Genomic DNA, 18,739 nt, shown 5'->3' with positions numbered 1-18,739 from the left:
GTTCATGCGAACAACCGTGTGGTTGTGTGAAAAATCTGGACGTTTGAGGTGAAAAGCCTAGTTTTTTAGAATACCCTAGGCTGAAACGCCTAGTTTTTTCGAATAGCCTAGGATGTTTCGAAAAAACTAGGCATTTCAGCCTAGGGTATTCGAAAATTCTAGGTGTTTCTTGGGTTTTGAATTTTTTTTAAAAAATTATCGCGACGTACCGATTCCGTACGGTTTGACGAGCCTTTAGCGAGCGTCTAAGGTTGTGTTTCTGGTATTTCGTCGTTGTCCATAAGATCTAACGAATTTGATTTTGCAAAATTTAAAAATTTTGTTTGATTTTGAAACTCACGGTGGTTGGGGTGGTTGTTCGATGAGCGTTAGTGGCCGTTGACCACTAAAGAGAACGGTAAAAAGTTTTGTGTACAGTAAAAGTGTGAAATTGAGGTAAAATTAATTATTTTTATAATCGTTATTATAAGGATAAATACGTAATTTTATTTTATTTTGCGGGTGTTAGTTAGATATTCGAGGGCGATAATTAACAACCCCCATAATATGGATTAATCTTTGTATTCTTAGTAGTAATACGTACTTTTTTTTTTTTATTATTGATTATAAATTTGTTTAAGATTGCGTTTGAAAGCATGTAATTTACTTCATTTTTAATGTGTATAAGAAACCTAACTCGGCAATTATTGAAGGAAAATAATACATATTATTTTATAAATCATAATAATTAATTTAATTCAATTACCAATAAAATTCATATGAAACATGCATGCCATTCAAACCAGTCACTTTCAAAGGTATCTAAGCAAGCCACCTAAACGTGAAAATAAATAACACATACAGTACAGTTAATCATATGAAAATAAATAACAAACACCCAACTTCTTATAAAAAGGATGGTTATTTAACCATCTAAACCAATCATCAACTATGTTATAAACATGAAAATAAATGTATATAATTGATAATCACAAGGTCTAATTTAAAAAAAAAAACATTATAAATAACAAATACAATACAGTTTTTTTTTTTTTTTTTTTTTTTTATTTTTTTGAGGGGAAATAACAAATACAAATACAACACAGTACAGTCGAGCTACACACTAGTTTATGTATTAAAACCCAAAAACCCAAACCCAAAAAAACAACCATAAATTCCACTCTTATTGGCTCGTTTCTCTGTCCATTTCTTTTAAAAGGAATATAAAATTCAATAAACGACAAAAGCCATGACAAATTTGGCTACTCCTTCGATTATACGGAATCGCACACAAAAACGTGGTTGCTATTCTATTTCCTAGCACCTTCTAACCACTTTGGCCTAACAACTTTAGTCTCTAGTCTTAACTTCTACATTATCAAACACCAGTTACTAGCACAAAATTTGCCAATTCCATTAAAAATCCACACTCCCAAAAATCTTCAAGTAGATTCGAGTCCAAGCGACTCGATCCGATCAAAGAACACGATACGACAACAACAATCCGGTATCGATCGATACAAGAGAGGGAAAAAATGATTGAACTAGCACAAGATGAGCTGAAAAACTTTGGAAAGGTATGGCTATCAATATTTGCGTCATTAAGCTATTGTTATGTTATAGGCAAGATTACACCAAAGGGCATTACAAGATTAATAGCAATACTCCCAGTAATCATTCTTTTTCTAATATTACCATTAAATCTTACTTCTATTCATTTGTGTGGATTAACTGCATTTTTCATAGCTTGGCTTGCAAATTTTAAGCTCTTGCTTTTTGCTTTTGGTAAACCTCCACTTTCTTTTGATCCTCCCATTTCCTATCCTCTTTTTCTAGCTGTTTCTTGCTTACCCATCAAAGTTCAACCTCCCAAAAACTCACTAAAACAAGAAAATAACCAAAACCCAGATCAAAAATCACAAAATAAATCATACCCATCTCATCAAAAATCCCAAAATCCACAAAAATCACAAAATAAATCATACCCATCTCAAGAAAAATCCCAAAACCCACAAAAATCACCATGGAATTACTTTACAAAATTTGTTCTTTTAGTTCTAATAATCAAAATTTATGACTATAGTGATCAAATAATACAAATTCATCCAAAAATCTTATGGCTACTATATTTTCTCCACATTTATTTTGCATTAGAAGTTTTTTTAGCAATAGTTGCAAAATCAGCAAAATATTTCATAGGTCTAGATTTTGTACCTCAATTCAATGAACCCCTTTTATCAACTTCTCTCCAAGATTTTTGGGGCAAAAGATGGAATCTCATGGTAACCAGCATTCTTAGGCCTACAGTGTACCTACCCACACGGAATCTCTTCACCGGAATCCTCGGCCGTGATTTGGCAACGCTTACAGCTGTGATGGCGACTTTTATTGTATCCGCGTTAATGCACGAGATAATATACTACTATATTGGGCGCGTGAGTCCCAGTTTTGAGGCCACGTGGTTCTTTCTGATTCATGGATTTTGTCTTTGTGTTGAGATCACAGTGAAAAAGTATGGAAGAGAGAGAAAATGGTGGGTCCCACCAAGGTGGTTTTCCGGCGGTTTAACGGCAGCGTTTGTGGTGGGGAGTGGGTTTTGGTTGTTCTTGCCGCCATTGTTGAATGCTGGTTTGGATTCGAGGGGGCTTGGGGAGTACGCGGTTGTTGGCGCATATGTTAAGCGAGTTATGAGTTTAGTCCTTTAATGGAGGCACATTGTTTGGAAAGTAATTGAGATTTTGTGATTTGTGGATTTGTTTTTGAACTATAGATTTTACTAATACTACCTCCATTTTTTATTAGTTGACACGTTTTTGACTAAAACACTATTTACATAATCTTCTTTGACCGTGCTTTGTGATTTATACGTAATGAAAAATATAGTTATGTGGGGTCTTGTTAGATTTGTCACGATATATATTTTTAAAATATCAACTTTTTATAATTGGTAATTAAATATATTAACGGTTGAATTTGTGCATTGACAACCGTAATTAAAAAAACGTGTCAACTAAAAAAAAAATGAAGGAAGTATAATTTTGATTTTTTTACTTGCAGTAATTTATATTTTATTATTAATGATTACAAGAAAGATAAAAAGTTTCATTTTCATGTGAAGTTGATTTACATATATAAAACTATTGATGTAGATTGATCCAAACATTTTATACTTTTATGGCTGATGTCAACTTATATGGATTGATTTGGACCATTTGGTTTGAATCTTTAAGGTTAGGGAAAATTTTTAATCAGAAAATAATATGTGTCATTACTAGTTTTACTTTCGGTATTACTTATTGATATCGGTCTACATGCAAATTTAAGTAATTCTGAAATTGGGCTTTGTACTGTATCACCAACCTGTTTTTTAAGCCCAATTATACTATGTGGCCCACTAACAATCGCTCCATCTCATTGCAAAAACTTGATTATCTCTTCATTAGTGGGAGTTTATAGCTTTAAAAATCTTTAAAAAGCTTTTGATGGTTTACAGTAAAATTTTCAAATTAGATCTTATTTATTCTATCATCATTGGATGAATTTAGACAATAAAATAGAGCATTGGTTTTACTATAACTTTTTTTTTTCTTTTCATGTTACAAGTCTTTTTACTATAAATCCACCTACATACACTCTTCGATATATAAGAGGGGTATAACAAATAGTCAAAGATTCGATACAGTCATTCCTAAAGAATACGAAAAATCGAATGATAGAGTGTGAAATTAATTTAATTCACTACATCAATCATTCCATGTGGTTGAAAATGTTGTCTTCAGTCTCTTCAAACTCTGGCTCTTCCAACTCTTCAACACCTAAATCCTTAAAGCGATAAAAGCATACCACCAAAATGTAGATTACAAGATTTATTGCACTAAGTGCAGCTAATACCCAATAATACTTGTCTAAACGACTCTTGTTCAATGTGCTTTGGAACCAATTTATCCCACTAACCTTCTTGCTAACCCTTCCAACAACATAAACTGAAACAGCGCTCCCCATATAACCGGTCCCGATTATACTAAGGCTGATGAAGTTAAACAACCCGAGCATAGAGCGAGGAGCTTGACCAACAACTAAATTCGGAACACTCCATTCGCGAATCCCATCTAACGCACCAAGCAACGCGAATTGTGGTAAAAGCCAAAATATTGTCATAGGTACTCTTTCATCTGGCTTATCAATTAATCCATGATTTTTTACAATTTCAAGCCTTCTTGCCTCGACTTTTGCTGCAGCAATGCAACATAGTATCGAAAACACCATTGACACGGCAACTCCTACGGGAGAAACATAGCGAACTCGTGATTGTTTACGCCCAACAATTTCCGTAGCTATCATAACAAAGAACTTAGAGAAGACGCTCTTTGCTTGGTCGTAGAGTCCCAAGAATAAGACTAGAGGGACTTTGATGCGCCCTAATTTCGGGTTCAATGTTGTTGCCTGTTCGAGGAAGTACGTGTCGCCAATGGCGGATACTACTCCGCAAATTAGTAAGGTAACCCACAAGGGAATCGAGCGTACGAGGGTCTTGGTTGCCTCCACTTCTGTTACCCTGCAAAGCTTCCATCTATGTTGTTCTTGTTGCTCTAGAGTTGGTTGTGGTAGAATTATTGCAGCATTGTCTAGACACCTACATTAATAGAATCTTGTACATTACATTGATTAAGATAAATGAGTACTATTATTAAGTTTCAATTTAGTGATTAATGACAGAATATGATAGATATTCTGTTATAGAAGGATATAGTTTGTGAATATTGTATAATTATCTTTTGAACCCTATATATACGAATCAATAGAATACACTCCAATTCGAGGAAAAAAAATCTAACAATTTAATTACTATAATAACCTAATTTTTCATAATCATTTGGCTGGTGGTATGTCCTAATTTTAAATTTGTGTCAAGCCAAATCAAATTTGGACAGACACAACAAAATCAAGTTGAGATTCTTTGTATTTATGCGAGCCAAATTTTGAGTTAAGTCAATTTTAATTTAAACATCATTTATTGCAACTTTATGCATGATTCGTTTAATAATTTACTAAAACTATGAAGTTAGGTATGGCTGTTCTTGCATGACATGTACAATATGAAATTGATCATGTGGCTCTAACTATTAGCAAAAAATTTGGTAATTTTGGTTGAGTTAGTCTTTTGACATGACATATAGATCGTACAAGGACGAATAAAGATGGAGTTAGGCTAGTACACAATACCTGAGACCCTTGGTATGAGGCATCAAAGCAACATTTTCATCGACATCACTACGTATCTCATAAAGCTCATTCTCATCTTGTGGCCTACTACAAGTGATCTTAGACAAGGCAGCAAAGAACACACGAAAGACGGTAGTAAGGGGGCTTCCTCTTGGTCCAACATACTTGTAAGAGCAAACGCCACTCAAGAAAACTACAAGTGAGGCCAATGCAAATAAGGCACACACGCCAAACTGAACTCCCCATGACTTGACAAGGGAGACAACAATGAGTCCGATAATCGGAATCAAAATGCCCATGAACCCGCCTAGTATGGGACAACACATAGAGCCTGGTGCACTTGAAAGGAAATCAGTGGCCAAATTTTCCATTTGCTCGTTTACGAAGGATCCTAGAGAGGCTAAATGACCAGCACTTCCAGCAGCTATTAGGACCAATGCTGCGTAAAATAGTTGCTTTTGTTGCTCTCCTATGCATTCAGGCTTATATTCCGTGCAATTGTTGCTTGATTTTGCTAGGACTGGTGGGGTTGACATCCATATTAGCCCAAGTCCCTACATTATAATTGATTCACTGAATAATTATATGATCACCATGCGTTTCTATCTTTGAATTATAAACTAGGGAAAATCTCAATAGTAGCCTCATATTTTTGCCTGTTATTATTGGTAACCATTTACCAATGATAAAAGTTAAAAATGCATGCACAAGGCTTATATTTAGAATTTCCCTATAAATTATTTCAACGAGACAAACATAAAAGAACAAGAGGTGGGTGAAGTATTTCTCAAACAAAGTTTCAAACTTTTAAATTAACGGATTTTGTAGTTTTGTGCACACGTTTTACTGAAAAGTAGCTAGGTTATGAGGACAATATCTTATTACTTAATCATAATTTCTTACATCAATGTGTGCAAAATTAGTAAATATTTTTGTTACTTGTATTACTCTTTTTAAGATTAAATTTTTATATCTACAAGTTATGATATACTTTGTTTGAAAATTATACATTCAAATAATATAATTTTCAAATAAAAAATGATGAATCGAACTAAATAAGCTTGAGAAAGAAACTAAAGTTAAAACTTACAATTGAGTAAGAAAGACTGGTAAGGAGTACGACACAAAAGTTGCCAAGAAAAGCTTCAGCAATATAGACAAATACAAGAGGCAATACTAAAGCTGAGCCTCTCCATATATTGATAATTGCAGCAGCATGTGTGAAATCAAGCTTCCAAACATCGGTCAAGTATATCATCATCATCCATAGTACATAGTATGCGAAGAAATCCGCCCACAATATACCTGCATTCATCATAAATTGTAGACATTTCAACAATAGTATTATATGTGATGAAAATTTTCTTATATACATCATCTGGTGTGCCAAAGTTTTCAAAATTTGACCAAATAAATAGTTAAGTATGGAACAGAACATCTAAATATATATATGGGACCGAAAAAGTATACAAGAGTAAGATGCATGATATATAGATAGTACGTGGGTATGAAACTGTTACCTGTCACCCGAAAAATTGATGCCATGGATTTGAAATATCAACGATTATTGATTTCTACTGAAAAATATGCAACATTATTATATGCACATCAAACATAATTAAAAAAACTTGGAAGATACATCAAATTGATCCAAAAACTTAATTACAAAGAAAGCATAAAATCAAAGAAAATTGAGATAGTGGCATACTTACTATATCTAGACACCGTTGATATAATGCACCCTATAACAATTAACGAAGGTTTTCTAGGGAAGTATATATAAAATAATAAATTTTTTACTTATATACGTACTAAGTAAATTTTATTTATTTATTTTTTCGACCTACAAAATTTTTATATAAAATATATCCTAATATATTCTCTATCAATATCGTGTTTCATGCAATTATATATAACCATGTTCATATACAGTGTATAGTTCACCTTGAGGTTGACTTGCGGCTTGTTAGCCGTTTGAAGTCGTCGTCAATTCAAGAATTACAGCACTGTTTTGACTATTCAAATACAACTTGGATTTTTTTTGCCTTTTCTTTTCTTTTCTTTTTTGCTAAGTTGCAAACTATCCAATCATGAACGTGTCCTTTTAATTTGATCCTTTTAGTATTGGATGAAGGACAACCTTTCAATTGATATTCTAGTGTGTTGACTTTGTAATATAATTGGAAAAAGCTACATCTTTCTAGAAGGAGATGCCGACATTTCACATAGGAGGTTTGCATCATCGTCTTATTCAATCATCTACTAGAGCTCATGTTTCAATGTCCTATACGGCCATAATAATGCAAATGAAATGACAGAGGGAAGAAGATTTGCAACAATTAAGGAAACGAACTAGGCCGGGCTTTAATTATATTAAAATCTTTTTGAGATCCAGTGAACAACCCATATGTAAATGAAATTGTTGTACATATTAAATTGGGTGAAAATTTTATCACTTTATAAGTCGATCTTAAAAGTTACTCGATTTTTTTATTAGATGACTCTGTTTATTTTGGTAGAAAACAATTTCATGGAGAATCATTTTCCTTCATACTCCATTGTCCTTTGTTTTGTTTTGTTTTGTTAAATGGTAAAAATAATTTTTCAACATGTGAAAAGTTAGTTTTTAGATAAGGAAATCATTTTCGCTTTGTAAAGAAGGCATGTCACATCAATTCCTCTTTGATCTTCACTAAGCTACTTCTCTATTTTCTCTCCTCTATTCTTCCCCTCCCTTTCACTTCCATTTTTCTTCTTCTCCGTAAATTTTCTTATAATCAAACAATAGCAAAGGAAAACCCTCTTAATCATGTTAATTTCCAATGATTTATTTTATTTTTATTTTATTTTATTTTTTTAATTTTTTTTTTTTTTTTTTTTTTTTAAGTTTCATGAAAAATATTTCCTATCAAAACAAACAAACCTTAATCTATTTTCAACTGTAAAATAAAAGTTAGTATAGTTTTTTTAGAGGTCATATGAGTTAGCCTACCTAGCATGTGTGAATGTGCTAGACAATTGTAGGAAGTGGTTAATATGACATTGTTTCGACAAAAAATTGACAGTTTACACTTGATGGGCTGTTTGTGGGCCTCAGATTTGGGTCTCATGTGAACCTACAAAATAAATCTCGAGCTTGGGGCTATACCTCAGGGCGGAGCCTCTGACCTCTTTTACCTCCCCCCCAAGAGAGCAAATAATGTATAATTTGAGTGTATTTAAGGGAAAGAGAGCAGTGAATTATCCTTTAAAATGATAAGAGTGTGATCTCTTTTACCTCCCCCCCCCCCAAAGAGGGTATATATTGTGGCATATTGGCATATGAGTGGGCAATAATGGGTCCTTTGTAGAGTATTTGGCTTATTTGGGCCTTTTGATCCCATTTGGGCAATAATGAGCCCTCTTGGCCTGGGGACCAAGGTAAAGAAGATTCAACTAATATATTAATTTGAGATATGTAAGGAATATAATTTGGAACTTGAAGTAACTGACTTAAGAACGTGGAGATAAAATATATGTTTTCTACAATTCTTCCACTTGAGACATACATGCATATTCCATTTTGGAATAACAAAGTAAGACATTTTGTAATGAATTAAAATGTTCAATTTATAGAGGTTAATAAAACCCACAAAGGCACTAGCTAGCTAATCCATGTTCCTTGTGATTAGGAGTGGTACAAATTAAATCTTTAGGCCTACGAATAGACTACTAAGCATGATTATTAAGTACTTTTACTGTTTTTTTAGATGTATCACTTTTGATATAGTATACCGCCTAAGTAATTTTTGGAGTACGAGAGATAGAAAGAAAAAATAAAAAGGATCCATGTGATATAATAGAGAGAGAGTGCATTTATTATTATTTTTTTAAAAAAAAAGTAATGCATCTAGAATAAAATGTTCATTTATAGAAAGTGATAAATCTGAAAAATGAAGTAATAATAATGGGTCAATTAGTTGCCCCATGACTTTAAAGCGTTTTTTTCTCATTAATACAAGTACAACCAACAAACGAATACAACCTGGAAGGATATATATACTACGTATATATAAAACTATAAACTAGTTTCATGTACGAGTACAACCAATATATAGAGACTTTCAGCATTTCATTAGTCAACCACTCAACCCAACACATTTCATTCCGTTACATGATCGTCTTTTCAGCCGAAGAGCCATAGGGTAGGTCCTGGCGTGCTCGAGCTAGCTTGCTCGTCTTCTTCTAAAGACAATCCAATAGTAAGCCAGTAGTCGATTTCAATGTACATTAGATTCTGATAATATTGATCAATTTCAACGTACCAGATAAAGAAGCCAAGTGCTATGGCGGAGTATATCAACAACTTGAGTATGTATCTTTGATGTCTTATATTAATTGTCTGTAACATATATTTAGGTTTGTTATGTAATAAATTACATACATATGGTTCTTATATATCATGTGTAACTAGAGGTGTACGTTAACTAGATTTTATTTCGTTTGTAAAATGCAGTACAATTGCAAAAATGGGTCAATATGTTCGCGGGCTATATACTGTGGCTAATGATGGTATACTTAACCGATGTATGGGAGCTTGAATTAATTCATGCGGCCGCGATTATTAATATATGGATGGGGTTGAGCAAAGTTTTGCCCATTGTCTTCGCTCATCTTGCTGATTCTTTCCTTGGAAACTTTTTCGTCGTCCTCTTTAGCAGCCTTTCCTCCATGATTGTAAGTTATCATATACGGAGTATTTCTTTAAACATAGACGATACAAATTATTTTTATAAAAAAATTACCATAATATATATTCAAAAAATTTTACAGTAGTCATTTGAAATATGACTATTATGCATAATATTTTAATGATTATGCGCATAACATGGGGCTTAATCAACACTAGAAACTTGATTTTATTTTTATTTATCTATATATGAAGTATATTTTATACATAAGCTAAGGTCAACTTAAGTAACATGTCTTGTAATCAACATTATTGGTAAATAATTGTAGGGACTTGGTCTAATATGGATGTCAACACCACCTGTGTTGGGCAAGTCAAACGGAAATTGCACCCAATACAAGCCTGAATGCATCGGCGAGCAGCAGAAACAACTCTTATACGCGGGGCTTGCCTTTACTGCAGTGGGAATCGCGGCTCATACTGCTAGCTATGCACCCTATTCACGGGAGCATTTGGAGGTGATTGATGATAGTTGTGACTGTGAATGTGTGTGTTGTATTGTGGGTTGTCGCACTCACTTGGTTGCTCTAGTCGCGCTCCTTGTAGCCACTTTTGTCAAGCCATGGGCTATCTTATTTGGGATATGCGCCATACTTGGTGTGCTTTCTTTTCTTGCTTGCTTGATTTTGAGGGTTACCAAAGGGTGCAATGATAATAATCCTGCTTTGAGGCCACAAGGGAGCCCCCTGACTACAATTTTTCGGGTTCTTTTTGCTGCTTCCTACAAGAGCTTCTGTCGAAGGCCTCATGATGCGAACGAGCTATATGAAAAACCTGACCCTAACCAAGAATTATTGCCCCATTCGAAGAGCCTTAGGTAAATAAACTCCCCTGCTAATCAATTATATTGCTTCTATTACTAATTCTGTTTCTTTAAATTTCCTTACAATTGTTTTTTTCATAAGTTGACTTAAAATCTAAGAAACATTTCATGGAGCTATTGTACTACTATGTACTAATTTACAAAAATTATTTTGCTCAATTTACCGTATATTGTCACATCTCACATGCTATATTTATCAAGGTACACCTGGTTGTATGGTGGATGAGTTAATCTTACTCTTATAAGGTACAAAATATATAAGTGAAATTATTTGTTTTACTCATGTTTTTAGTTGGAGTATAGTCAAAAACCACTAATAATTTCCCCTCATTTTGTGGTAAATTTAAGTGGTATATATATATATATATATATATATATATATATATATATATATATATATATATATATATATATATATATATATTAGAGCACTAGGGTTCATAAAATGGTCTAGGTGATCAAGAGAATATTAATTTTATTTAACTATTGTTGTTTTTTGTTACACATTGCAGTGGTCTCGATAAGGCAGCTATAATCAAAGCAGAGCCATCATTAGAGCAACAAGAACAAAAAAGATGGAACCTTTGCAAAGTAACTGAAGTAGAGGAAACCAAGATATTTATACGCACAATTCCCATTTGGATGACATTTATTATTTGCGGTGTTGTATCATCCTTAGGGGCTACCTACTTTCTCGAGCAAGCGAAACGCTTGGATCCTAGAGTAGGGAAAGCAAAAGCGCCTCTTATACTCTTCTTATGGTTTTATGACCAGTTTCGAAGAAGCTTCACCACTAGCTTCCTTGGGACATTTGCTTTAAGTGGCCGTTATGCACCTAGGATTGGAATAGTAGTTGCAATGATGTACGCTACACTTTCTTGCATCGCGGCAGCAAAGGTTGAGACTAGAAGGCTCGGAGTTGTCAAGAATCATGGCTTAATTGACAAGCCAGACGAAAGAGTACCTATGACTATATTTTGGCTATTGCCTCAATTCGCGTTGCTTGGTGGCCTCGATGGCATTCAAAGGTTATGTGCTTATAGCTTTTCCGTCGATCAAGCTCCTAGCTCCATGATTAAGTACTTCAATCTTTTCGCAAGGGGGTTCTTCGGACTTGGGGTCATGGGAAGTGTTGTTTCTGTTTACATTGTTGGGATGATTAGCGAGGCAAAAATAGGAACAAATTGGTTTCAAAGTACATTGAACACAAGCCGATTAGACAACTATTATTGGGTGTTGGCTACACTAGCCGCGATTAATCTTGTTGTCTATATTTTGGTGGCATGCTTATATCGATATAGGGAATCCAGATTAGAGCAGATGGTGCAAGGAGCATTCAACTTCATGGATGATGATTTTTGATTGACTTGTTGCATTATGCATATGATCGATTTACACTTCTTCATGTTGATTATTGTTGTGTTAAGTGTTTTAAATTATCGATTTAGATTGTATTCTCGATCTTCTCTAAGGATGTTATAACTCATCGATCCCCCTTCCCAATTTGAATTTTTATACAACCTGTTCGATCTATTTGAAATAATAAGTTGCAATCACATTGTCTTAACGATTTATAAATTAAAAAATCACTTGATAAAAGGATATTAATCATCTATAATAGTTGTGTAATTATAATCCTTTGTCAGAAAATGTTGCTATCTCCGATTTTTATTAGTTGCAACTTTAAAGTATTATTTGTGAGACATAAAATATTTCAAAGTTGCAACTAAAATATTTCAAAGTTGCAACTAATAAAACTCGGAGCTAGTATATCGGAAAATTAAACCGTATTTCGCAACCTTTTAGACCCAATACTAAGAGCATAACGTATACAAGTCCCTTTAATTTAGCCAAGCCCATTCTAGTTGTAAAACACTTGAAAGAACGGCCCATCAATTTTATGTTATTATATTTTATTTTAACTTATTTATTGAAAGACTGTAATGAAGTCTACCAAAAAAAAAAAAAGAATAAAGGTTGGTACGAACGTACGAATTTGGCACATGTTATTATTGTTACAAGTTACAACAACAATGTTTTGGGTATAAAATGACCATAAAGGTTGGACAAGTTGGGTCAATATATATATGTTTGATTCTTTTTCGTTATAGTAATAAGGTGGCTAACTGGCAACTCACGTAAGATGATTATATTATTACATTAGCAATAATATATAATCTATAATAGTTAATAATACTTTCATTAAAGCTACTTGCATTGCAAGTAGTTATTTTATTAAGATAAGGTTGCTTAGCAGCCTCCTATATCTTTCTTAGGAGAAATTATTTGCTAACTGATTTAAGGGTTCTATATACTTGTATATAATACCCTCCTTTGCTAAATTTTTTGTACACCAATCTATCGATATAGGTAGATACTAATTAGTTTTCAGCTTATTATCATCTTCTTTAATTTGTCTCTTTTCTTTTTTCATTTTTGCTATGATCATATATATTCTTCTTTTTTTTTAGCATCTTGTTCTAACTATATATTCTATAACTAAATTTTCACTTTTTTTTTAAATGTATATTTGATATTTGGTGATTTTGCTTTATTCTAGGCTTCTAGCCAATTAATTACAAAATAATTTGTGTGTTTTATCTAGGTGAAAGGGCAATTTAAAGGCTAGATCATTGTCTTCAGCTCAAACCACCTTGGCAGGAGTACAAAACAGTGGAGCTATGGAGTATATTGGCATATTGAGTATGTACATCTAATAATTAATTTGTTAATTTTAATCTTATACTTCTTCTTATAACTTAAATTTAGGTATTATATTACAATAATACTTTGTTATCAAAGGCATTAACATTAACTTGTGCATCGAACTACTCATTTCATCATGCTTATGGGTGATAGGAGTCTCTCCACATCCAATATATTCAGAGGGTAAAACCACCGTAGGAAGGACTGTCAACTCTCAATTCACTCGATACTTTAATATTGAAAAAATCTAAAGATAAGCTCGAAAAGCTCATGAATAAGCTTGAACATAATATACAAATATTAAGTCTTTACGGATTACTAAAGTACTTTGTACGTTATTTATATACTCCCTCCATTTCATATTAATCACAACACTCCTTTTTTACATCCGTTTCAAATTAATTACTCCATTATTTTATACTATCTCTCTCCCAATAACCCCACTTTCACAAATACTACTACGTACTTTTCATATTATTTAATTTCTCTCTCTTACTAACAATACTTTATATATTTTTTTTTCTCTAAGATTGTTTCGAATGTTGTGACACTTTTAATTTGTTCATTCTTGATTATATGACATCTAACTTTGATTAACTAACTCCATTATTTAATCATTCCTTTGAATATGTATGCAGTACGTTTGCAGAAATGGGTGAATTTGTTTTCCGGGTATATATTATGGCTAATGATGGTGTACTTAACCGATGTATGGGAGCTTAAATTAATTCATGCTGCTGCAATTATCAATATCTGGATGGGAATTATCAAAATTCTGCCTATTGTCTTCGCTTACCTCGCCGATGCTTTCCTAGGCAACTCTTTCGTCGTCCTCTTTAGCAGCTTCTCCTCCATGATTGTAAGTCATCTAAATTTATCTAATCTTATACTTCTTCCGTTCTTTTTTACTTGACCCACTTTGACTTTTACTCTCTTCACCACCCTTCCTTTGATGGTCTTTTGTGAATTATACGTAGGGAATTGAAAAACATATTCAATTCATGTGTTAGAATGTAATTAAGATCTTGTTAGAATCATCTCAATAAGCTCTATCATAATATATAGTTTTTATAATGTGTACTTATGAATAATTAAAGTTACTGATGATCAAAGTTTTGCATTGGCAAACGTGATAAATGAAAAGGTCAAGTAATTGATAACCTCTTATCTTAATAACTTCAGTTTAGCTTACCATTCAATATTTGCATGAACTTAGTCCAACCTTTGTGAATTGAAAAAAATAAAACAGAAATTAGGAGTCTAATTACAAGCGGTGGAATGAGAAATTTGTGAAAAAAGATCTTTTAAGTGGTCGACTTTTTGTAAAAGGAACTTTTAAGTGAAAAATTGTGAAAAATGACCTTTAAAGTTGTATTATGTTTTTAGGGGTACTTGGGTGAGTTTTCTTGGTGGTCAATGTCGGAGCTCCGACGTTGACTTTCACGTGTTAGTCACGTGAGTTAAAAATATCACACTTTTTTCTCAATTTCTTGAATATATGCTGGAGAATTAGTCTGACCCAAAAACTAATTATATTGGTTTCGGACCATGTAATAATCTTGGTAATTAATTAATTAATTATGAACAATAAATAATGAGTTATATATATTACTGAACTTTTAAAACAAACAGAATCTCCCTTTCAAATAACTGTCTTATATTAGCTGGTTTATACCAATAATTCAACTCTTTGGTTGTCATTCGAATACAAATCATTTGATAATAGGTTCTATATATAAGAAGATTTTTGTATTTAGCCGCCCATGAGTGCATGATTATTCTGGTTTTAATTTCTGTCTAATAGATATTACGCAAGGAGATATTTATTATTATTATTATTATTATTATTATTATTTTGTTTTTCGTGACGTAACTAAGCTAAGGTCAGCTTAATCAATATTTCTTGTACCAAACATAATGTTGAATAATATTAATGTAGGGACTTGGTCTAATATGGATGTCAACACCACCTATATTGGGCAAGTCAAATGGAAATTGCACCCAATACAAGCCTGAATGCATTGGCGAGCAGCAAAAACAACTGTTTTACTCGGGGCTCGTATTCACCGCTTTGGGAATGGCTGCACTCTCTGCTTGCTATGCGCCTTTTGCGCAGGAGCAAGCAGAGGAGGCTGCTGCTAGTAACAGTACACGTCGCGTAGGGTGGTGTCGTACACACTTGGTTGCCTTTGCCGCGCTCTTAATAGCAGCCTTTGTCAAGCCATGGGCTATTTTGTTTGGAATTTGTGCCATATTTGGTGTGGTTTCTTTCTGTTTTTGCTTAATCTTGAGGGTTTGCTTAGGGGTTGGGAACCCTGCTCCTAGGCCACAAGGGAGCCCCTTGACTACAATCTTTCGGGTTCTTTTCGCTGCTGCCTCCAAGAGCTTTTGCTCGCGCCCAAAAGATACGAACGAGCTCTATGAAAGCCCTAACTCTCTCCAAGAGTTATTGCCTCATACCAAGGGCCTCAGGTTAAAGATTTATTCTGACTTTTGTTATACTTATCTCAATATCTTTTCTCCGTTTCATTTTACTTGCAACATTTTGACTTTTACATTTCTCAATGCAGAACTTCAACCATTAAAAAATTATACATTGAGAGAATATAACAAGATCTCAGTCAACTACATTTTATGTCACATATATATCAGATCAGATCAATCACTAAAGATAGTCAAACATATAGATATGTGAATAGTTGCAAATGTCAATTTCTAGTAAAATGAAACAGAAGAAGTATATATTGAACAATCAACATGCTAAGTATCTGAGAAACTAGGTCTTGTTTTAACTAGCTAGCTAATTAAAACTAACATAGTATACCAAAACATGTTTATAAAAATTTACATGAGTACAAGAAGAGTTAATTTTCATATAATTTGTATGTAATGTTACGCTTTGCAATGCGCAGGTGCCTCGACAAGGCAGCCATAATTAAAGCAGAACCCGTGCTAGAACAACAAGTGAAGAAAAGATGGAGCCTTTGCAAAGTAACAGAAGTAGAGGAAACCAAGATATTTATACGCACAATTCCAATTTGGATGACCTTCATTGTTTGCGGTTTTGTATCATCCTTAGGGGCTACCTATTTCCTCGAGCAAGCGAATCACTTGGATCGTAGAGTAGGAAAGGCAAAAGCCCCTCTTATACTTTTCTATTGGTTTTATGACCACTTTAGGAAAAGCTTCACTAGTGGCTTTTTACCAACAATGTCCTTAAGTCGACGTTACATTCCTCGAATTGGAATCGCAGCTGCCATGATGTACGCCACACTTGCTTGCATCGCGGCAGCAAAGATAGAGACAAGAAGGCTCGGTGTTGTCAAGAGTCATGACTTAATTGACAAGCCACACGAAAGAGTACCTATGACAATATTTTGGCTTTTTTTCCAATTCATGTTGCTTGGTTGTCACGATGGCATTCATCGATTGAGTGCTTACGGGCTATCATTGGATCAAGCACCTAAATCCATGGTTAAGTACTTCAATCTATTCGCGAGGGGCTTCTTTGGACTCGGGGTCATGGGAAGTGTTGTGTTAGTCGAAATTGTTGGGAGCATAAGCGAGAAAAGAACGGGAACAAATTGGTTTCAAAGCACATTGAATGCTAGTCGATTAGATAACTATTATTGGGTGCTAGCTTCATTAGCTGCTGTAAATCTTGTGATATATATTGTTGCGGCATGTTTTTATGGTTATAGGGTGCCAAGAGATGGGCAGTTGGCGGAAGGGCTATTACCTGTGGGATTTATGGATGATGATCATATTTAATTTGACGACATGTGTAGTGATGTATTGCATTGGTTTTTATTTGTGTTTATTTATCGTTGAGCAATTTTGTGTGTAAAAAAAAAGTTATCAACTAGTCATATTGTCTTTGTCATTTGTAGTTAGTATTTGTATTAATTTTAATTTATCCTAAGCTAGCAATGCATGATACATGTAATAATCTCCCCATCATAGTGTATTCTTAATTAGTTAGATTGTGTTTTTTTTTTTTTAATAAATCACAAGCCAACATGAAATTTTATCTGTATTATCCAAATGGCTACATATAAAAAGTTAACCACGGTTGATAGCTTGCAATTTTGTATGATTTTAGAGTGATTTTGAGCCTTAAAATTGTGAGAAATCAATGCCTTAGTTCACTAACTACTCTATTTTTATGCATTTTTTGTGTATCCTATGCTTTACGAGGTTGCTAGTGTTTTGGTGCATATTTAGGTATAAAGAAGGCACTTTGAAGCTTTTGGACAAATAAGAAAAGAAGTTGGAGGCAAGAGGAGGAAATAAGGGAGCTATGGAAGAATGAAAGAAACAAGGAAAAGAGTCCAAGAGTGAAATAAGAGTATTTGGAAGGTTTTGGAAGGATTTTTAATTTAATTTGCACTAAGGTTAACTTAAAATGACCATAACTTTTGTTCTAATCAATATTTTGAAGTGATTCAAATTGGAGATTAAAGTTCATCTCAAGAGCTTTCCAACGACTGGTCCCATGCCTTATTCCGATGAGTAATGAAGAAGTTATGACCTTCCGAATAGAAGTTATTTCGCCATAAAAGGGTTGCACATACGTCAGTGCCAAAAAGTAGCACGTCTGTGCAAGTCCCTACACGTCCGTGCCAAATGAAGCACGTCCGTGCAGCGTCAGGCAGTATATTTTAACAGGTTTGCAAGTCCGTGCAACCTTTGGCACGTCCGTGCCGACCTGTAGACGGGTCGTTTTCTCGTGTTCTCCGTCCTTTACTTGGGGGTTATATAATACCCCTAAGGCTTCATTTGTAGAGGAGATCTTCTTCTCTCTTAACTCCCTTAGGCTTATTCTCTTAATTAGTGCATAGTTTTCCTCTCCCTTAGCTTAGTTTCTCAAAAACTCAATCATTTGTAAGAATTATTTGAAATTTGTTCTATCAATTTCAACAATTTCTCAACTTTGGAGCTTATTAAGTAATCTCTTTCCTCTAACTCTTGTTCTTAATTTTCAGTTTTTAATTGCTTTGAGTTGATAATTTCTCCCTTAATCTTGTTTATTTGTTATTGATGTTTAATCCATCCTTGTTCTATCCCTCTCCTAGTTTATTTGAATTCATGAAAATCCTAAATTTAATTGTTAGAGTAATTTCCACCATGTTTAGTGAGTAGTCTCTTAGTTAGGGGTTGGGTGAAAACCCAACCAAGCTATGGTTGATTGACTTGGATTTATTCATATTCTACCTTAGAATGATAGTTGTTTGTGCTTGAATCGATTGTTGCATATGTATTTTGATGGCCACTTTATG

General features: G+C 33.7%; 3 protein-coding genes and 1 pseudogene across 3 annotated transcripts; 3 read left to right on the top strand and 1 right to left on the bottom strand.

Annotated features, from left to right (window-relative positions):
- Positions 1–1,514: 1,514 nt before the first annotated feature.
- LOC145578390 (acyl-CoA--sterol O-acyltransferase 1 pseudogene) lies at positions 1,515–3,055 on the top strand (annotated as a pseudogene).
- Positions 3,056–3,726: 671 nt separating this feature from the next.
- Positions 3,727–6,747, bottom strand: LOC145578388 (protein NRT1/ PTR FAMILY 5.5-like). The gene is made up of 4 exons (XM_081635714.1): positions 6,723–6,747; positions 6,293–6,507; positions 5,203–5,756; positions 3,727–4,612 (listed from the first exon to the last, which is right to left on the bottom strand). Exons 1-4 carry the CDS (start codon positions 6,745–6,747, stop codon positions 3,727–3,729), a joined length of 1,680 nt encoding a protein of 559 aa, XP_081491840.1.
- A 1,848-nt stretch (positions 6,748–8,595) lies between these two features.
- Positions 8,596–12,116, top strand: LOC145578387 (protein NRT1/ PTR FAMILY 5.5-like). The gene is made up of 5 exons (XM_081635713.1): positions 8,596–8,622; positions 9,510–9,552; positions 9,698–9,918; positions 10,201–10,748; positions 11,267–12,116. Exons 1-5 carry the CDS (start codon positions 8,596–8,598, stop codon positions 12,114–12,116), a joined length of 1,689 nt encoding a protein of 562 aa, XP_081491839.1.
- Positions 12,117–14,088: 1,972 nt separating this feature from the next.
- On the top strand, positions 14,089–17,231 carry LOC145578386 (protein NRT1/ PTR FAMILY 5.5-like). The gene is made up of 3 exons (XM_081635712.1): positions 14,089–14,319; positions 15,400–15,932; positions 16,373–17,231. Exons 1-3 carry the CDS (start codon positions 14,089–14,091, stop codon positions 17,229–17,231), a joined length of 1,623 nt encoding a protein of 540 aa, XP_081491838.1.
- Positions 17,232–18,739: the final 1,508 nt, after the last annotated feature.

Source organism: Chenopodium album, chromosome 14 (assembly GCF_948465745.1).
Source record: "Chenopodium album chromosome 14, dcCheAlbu1.1, whole genome shotgun sequence".
In the NCBI taxonomy this organism is placed as follows: Eukaryota; Viridiplantae; Streptophyta; class Magnoliopsida; order Caryophyllales; family Amaranthaceae; genus Chenopodium; species Chenopodium album.
Note: the sequence above shows the minus strand (reverse complement) of the source record. Positions and strands in the feature narration are given on the sequence as shown.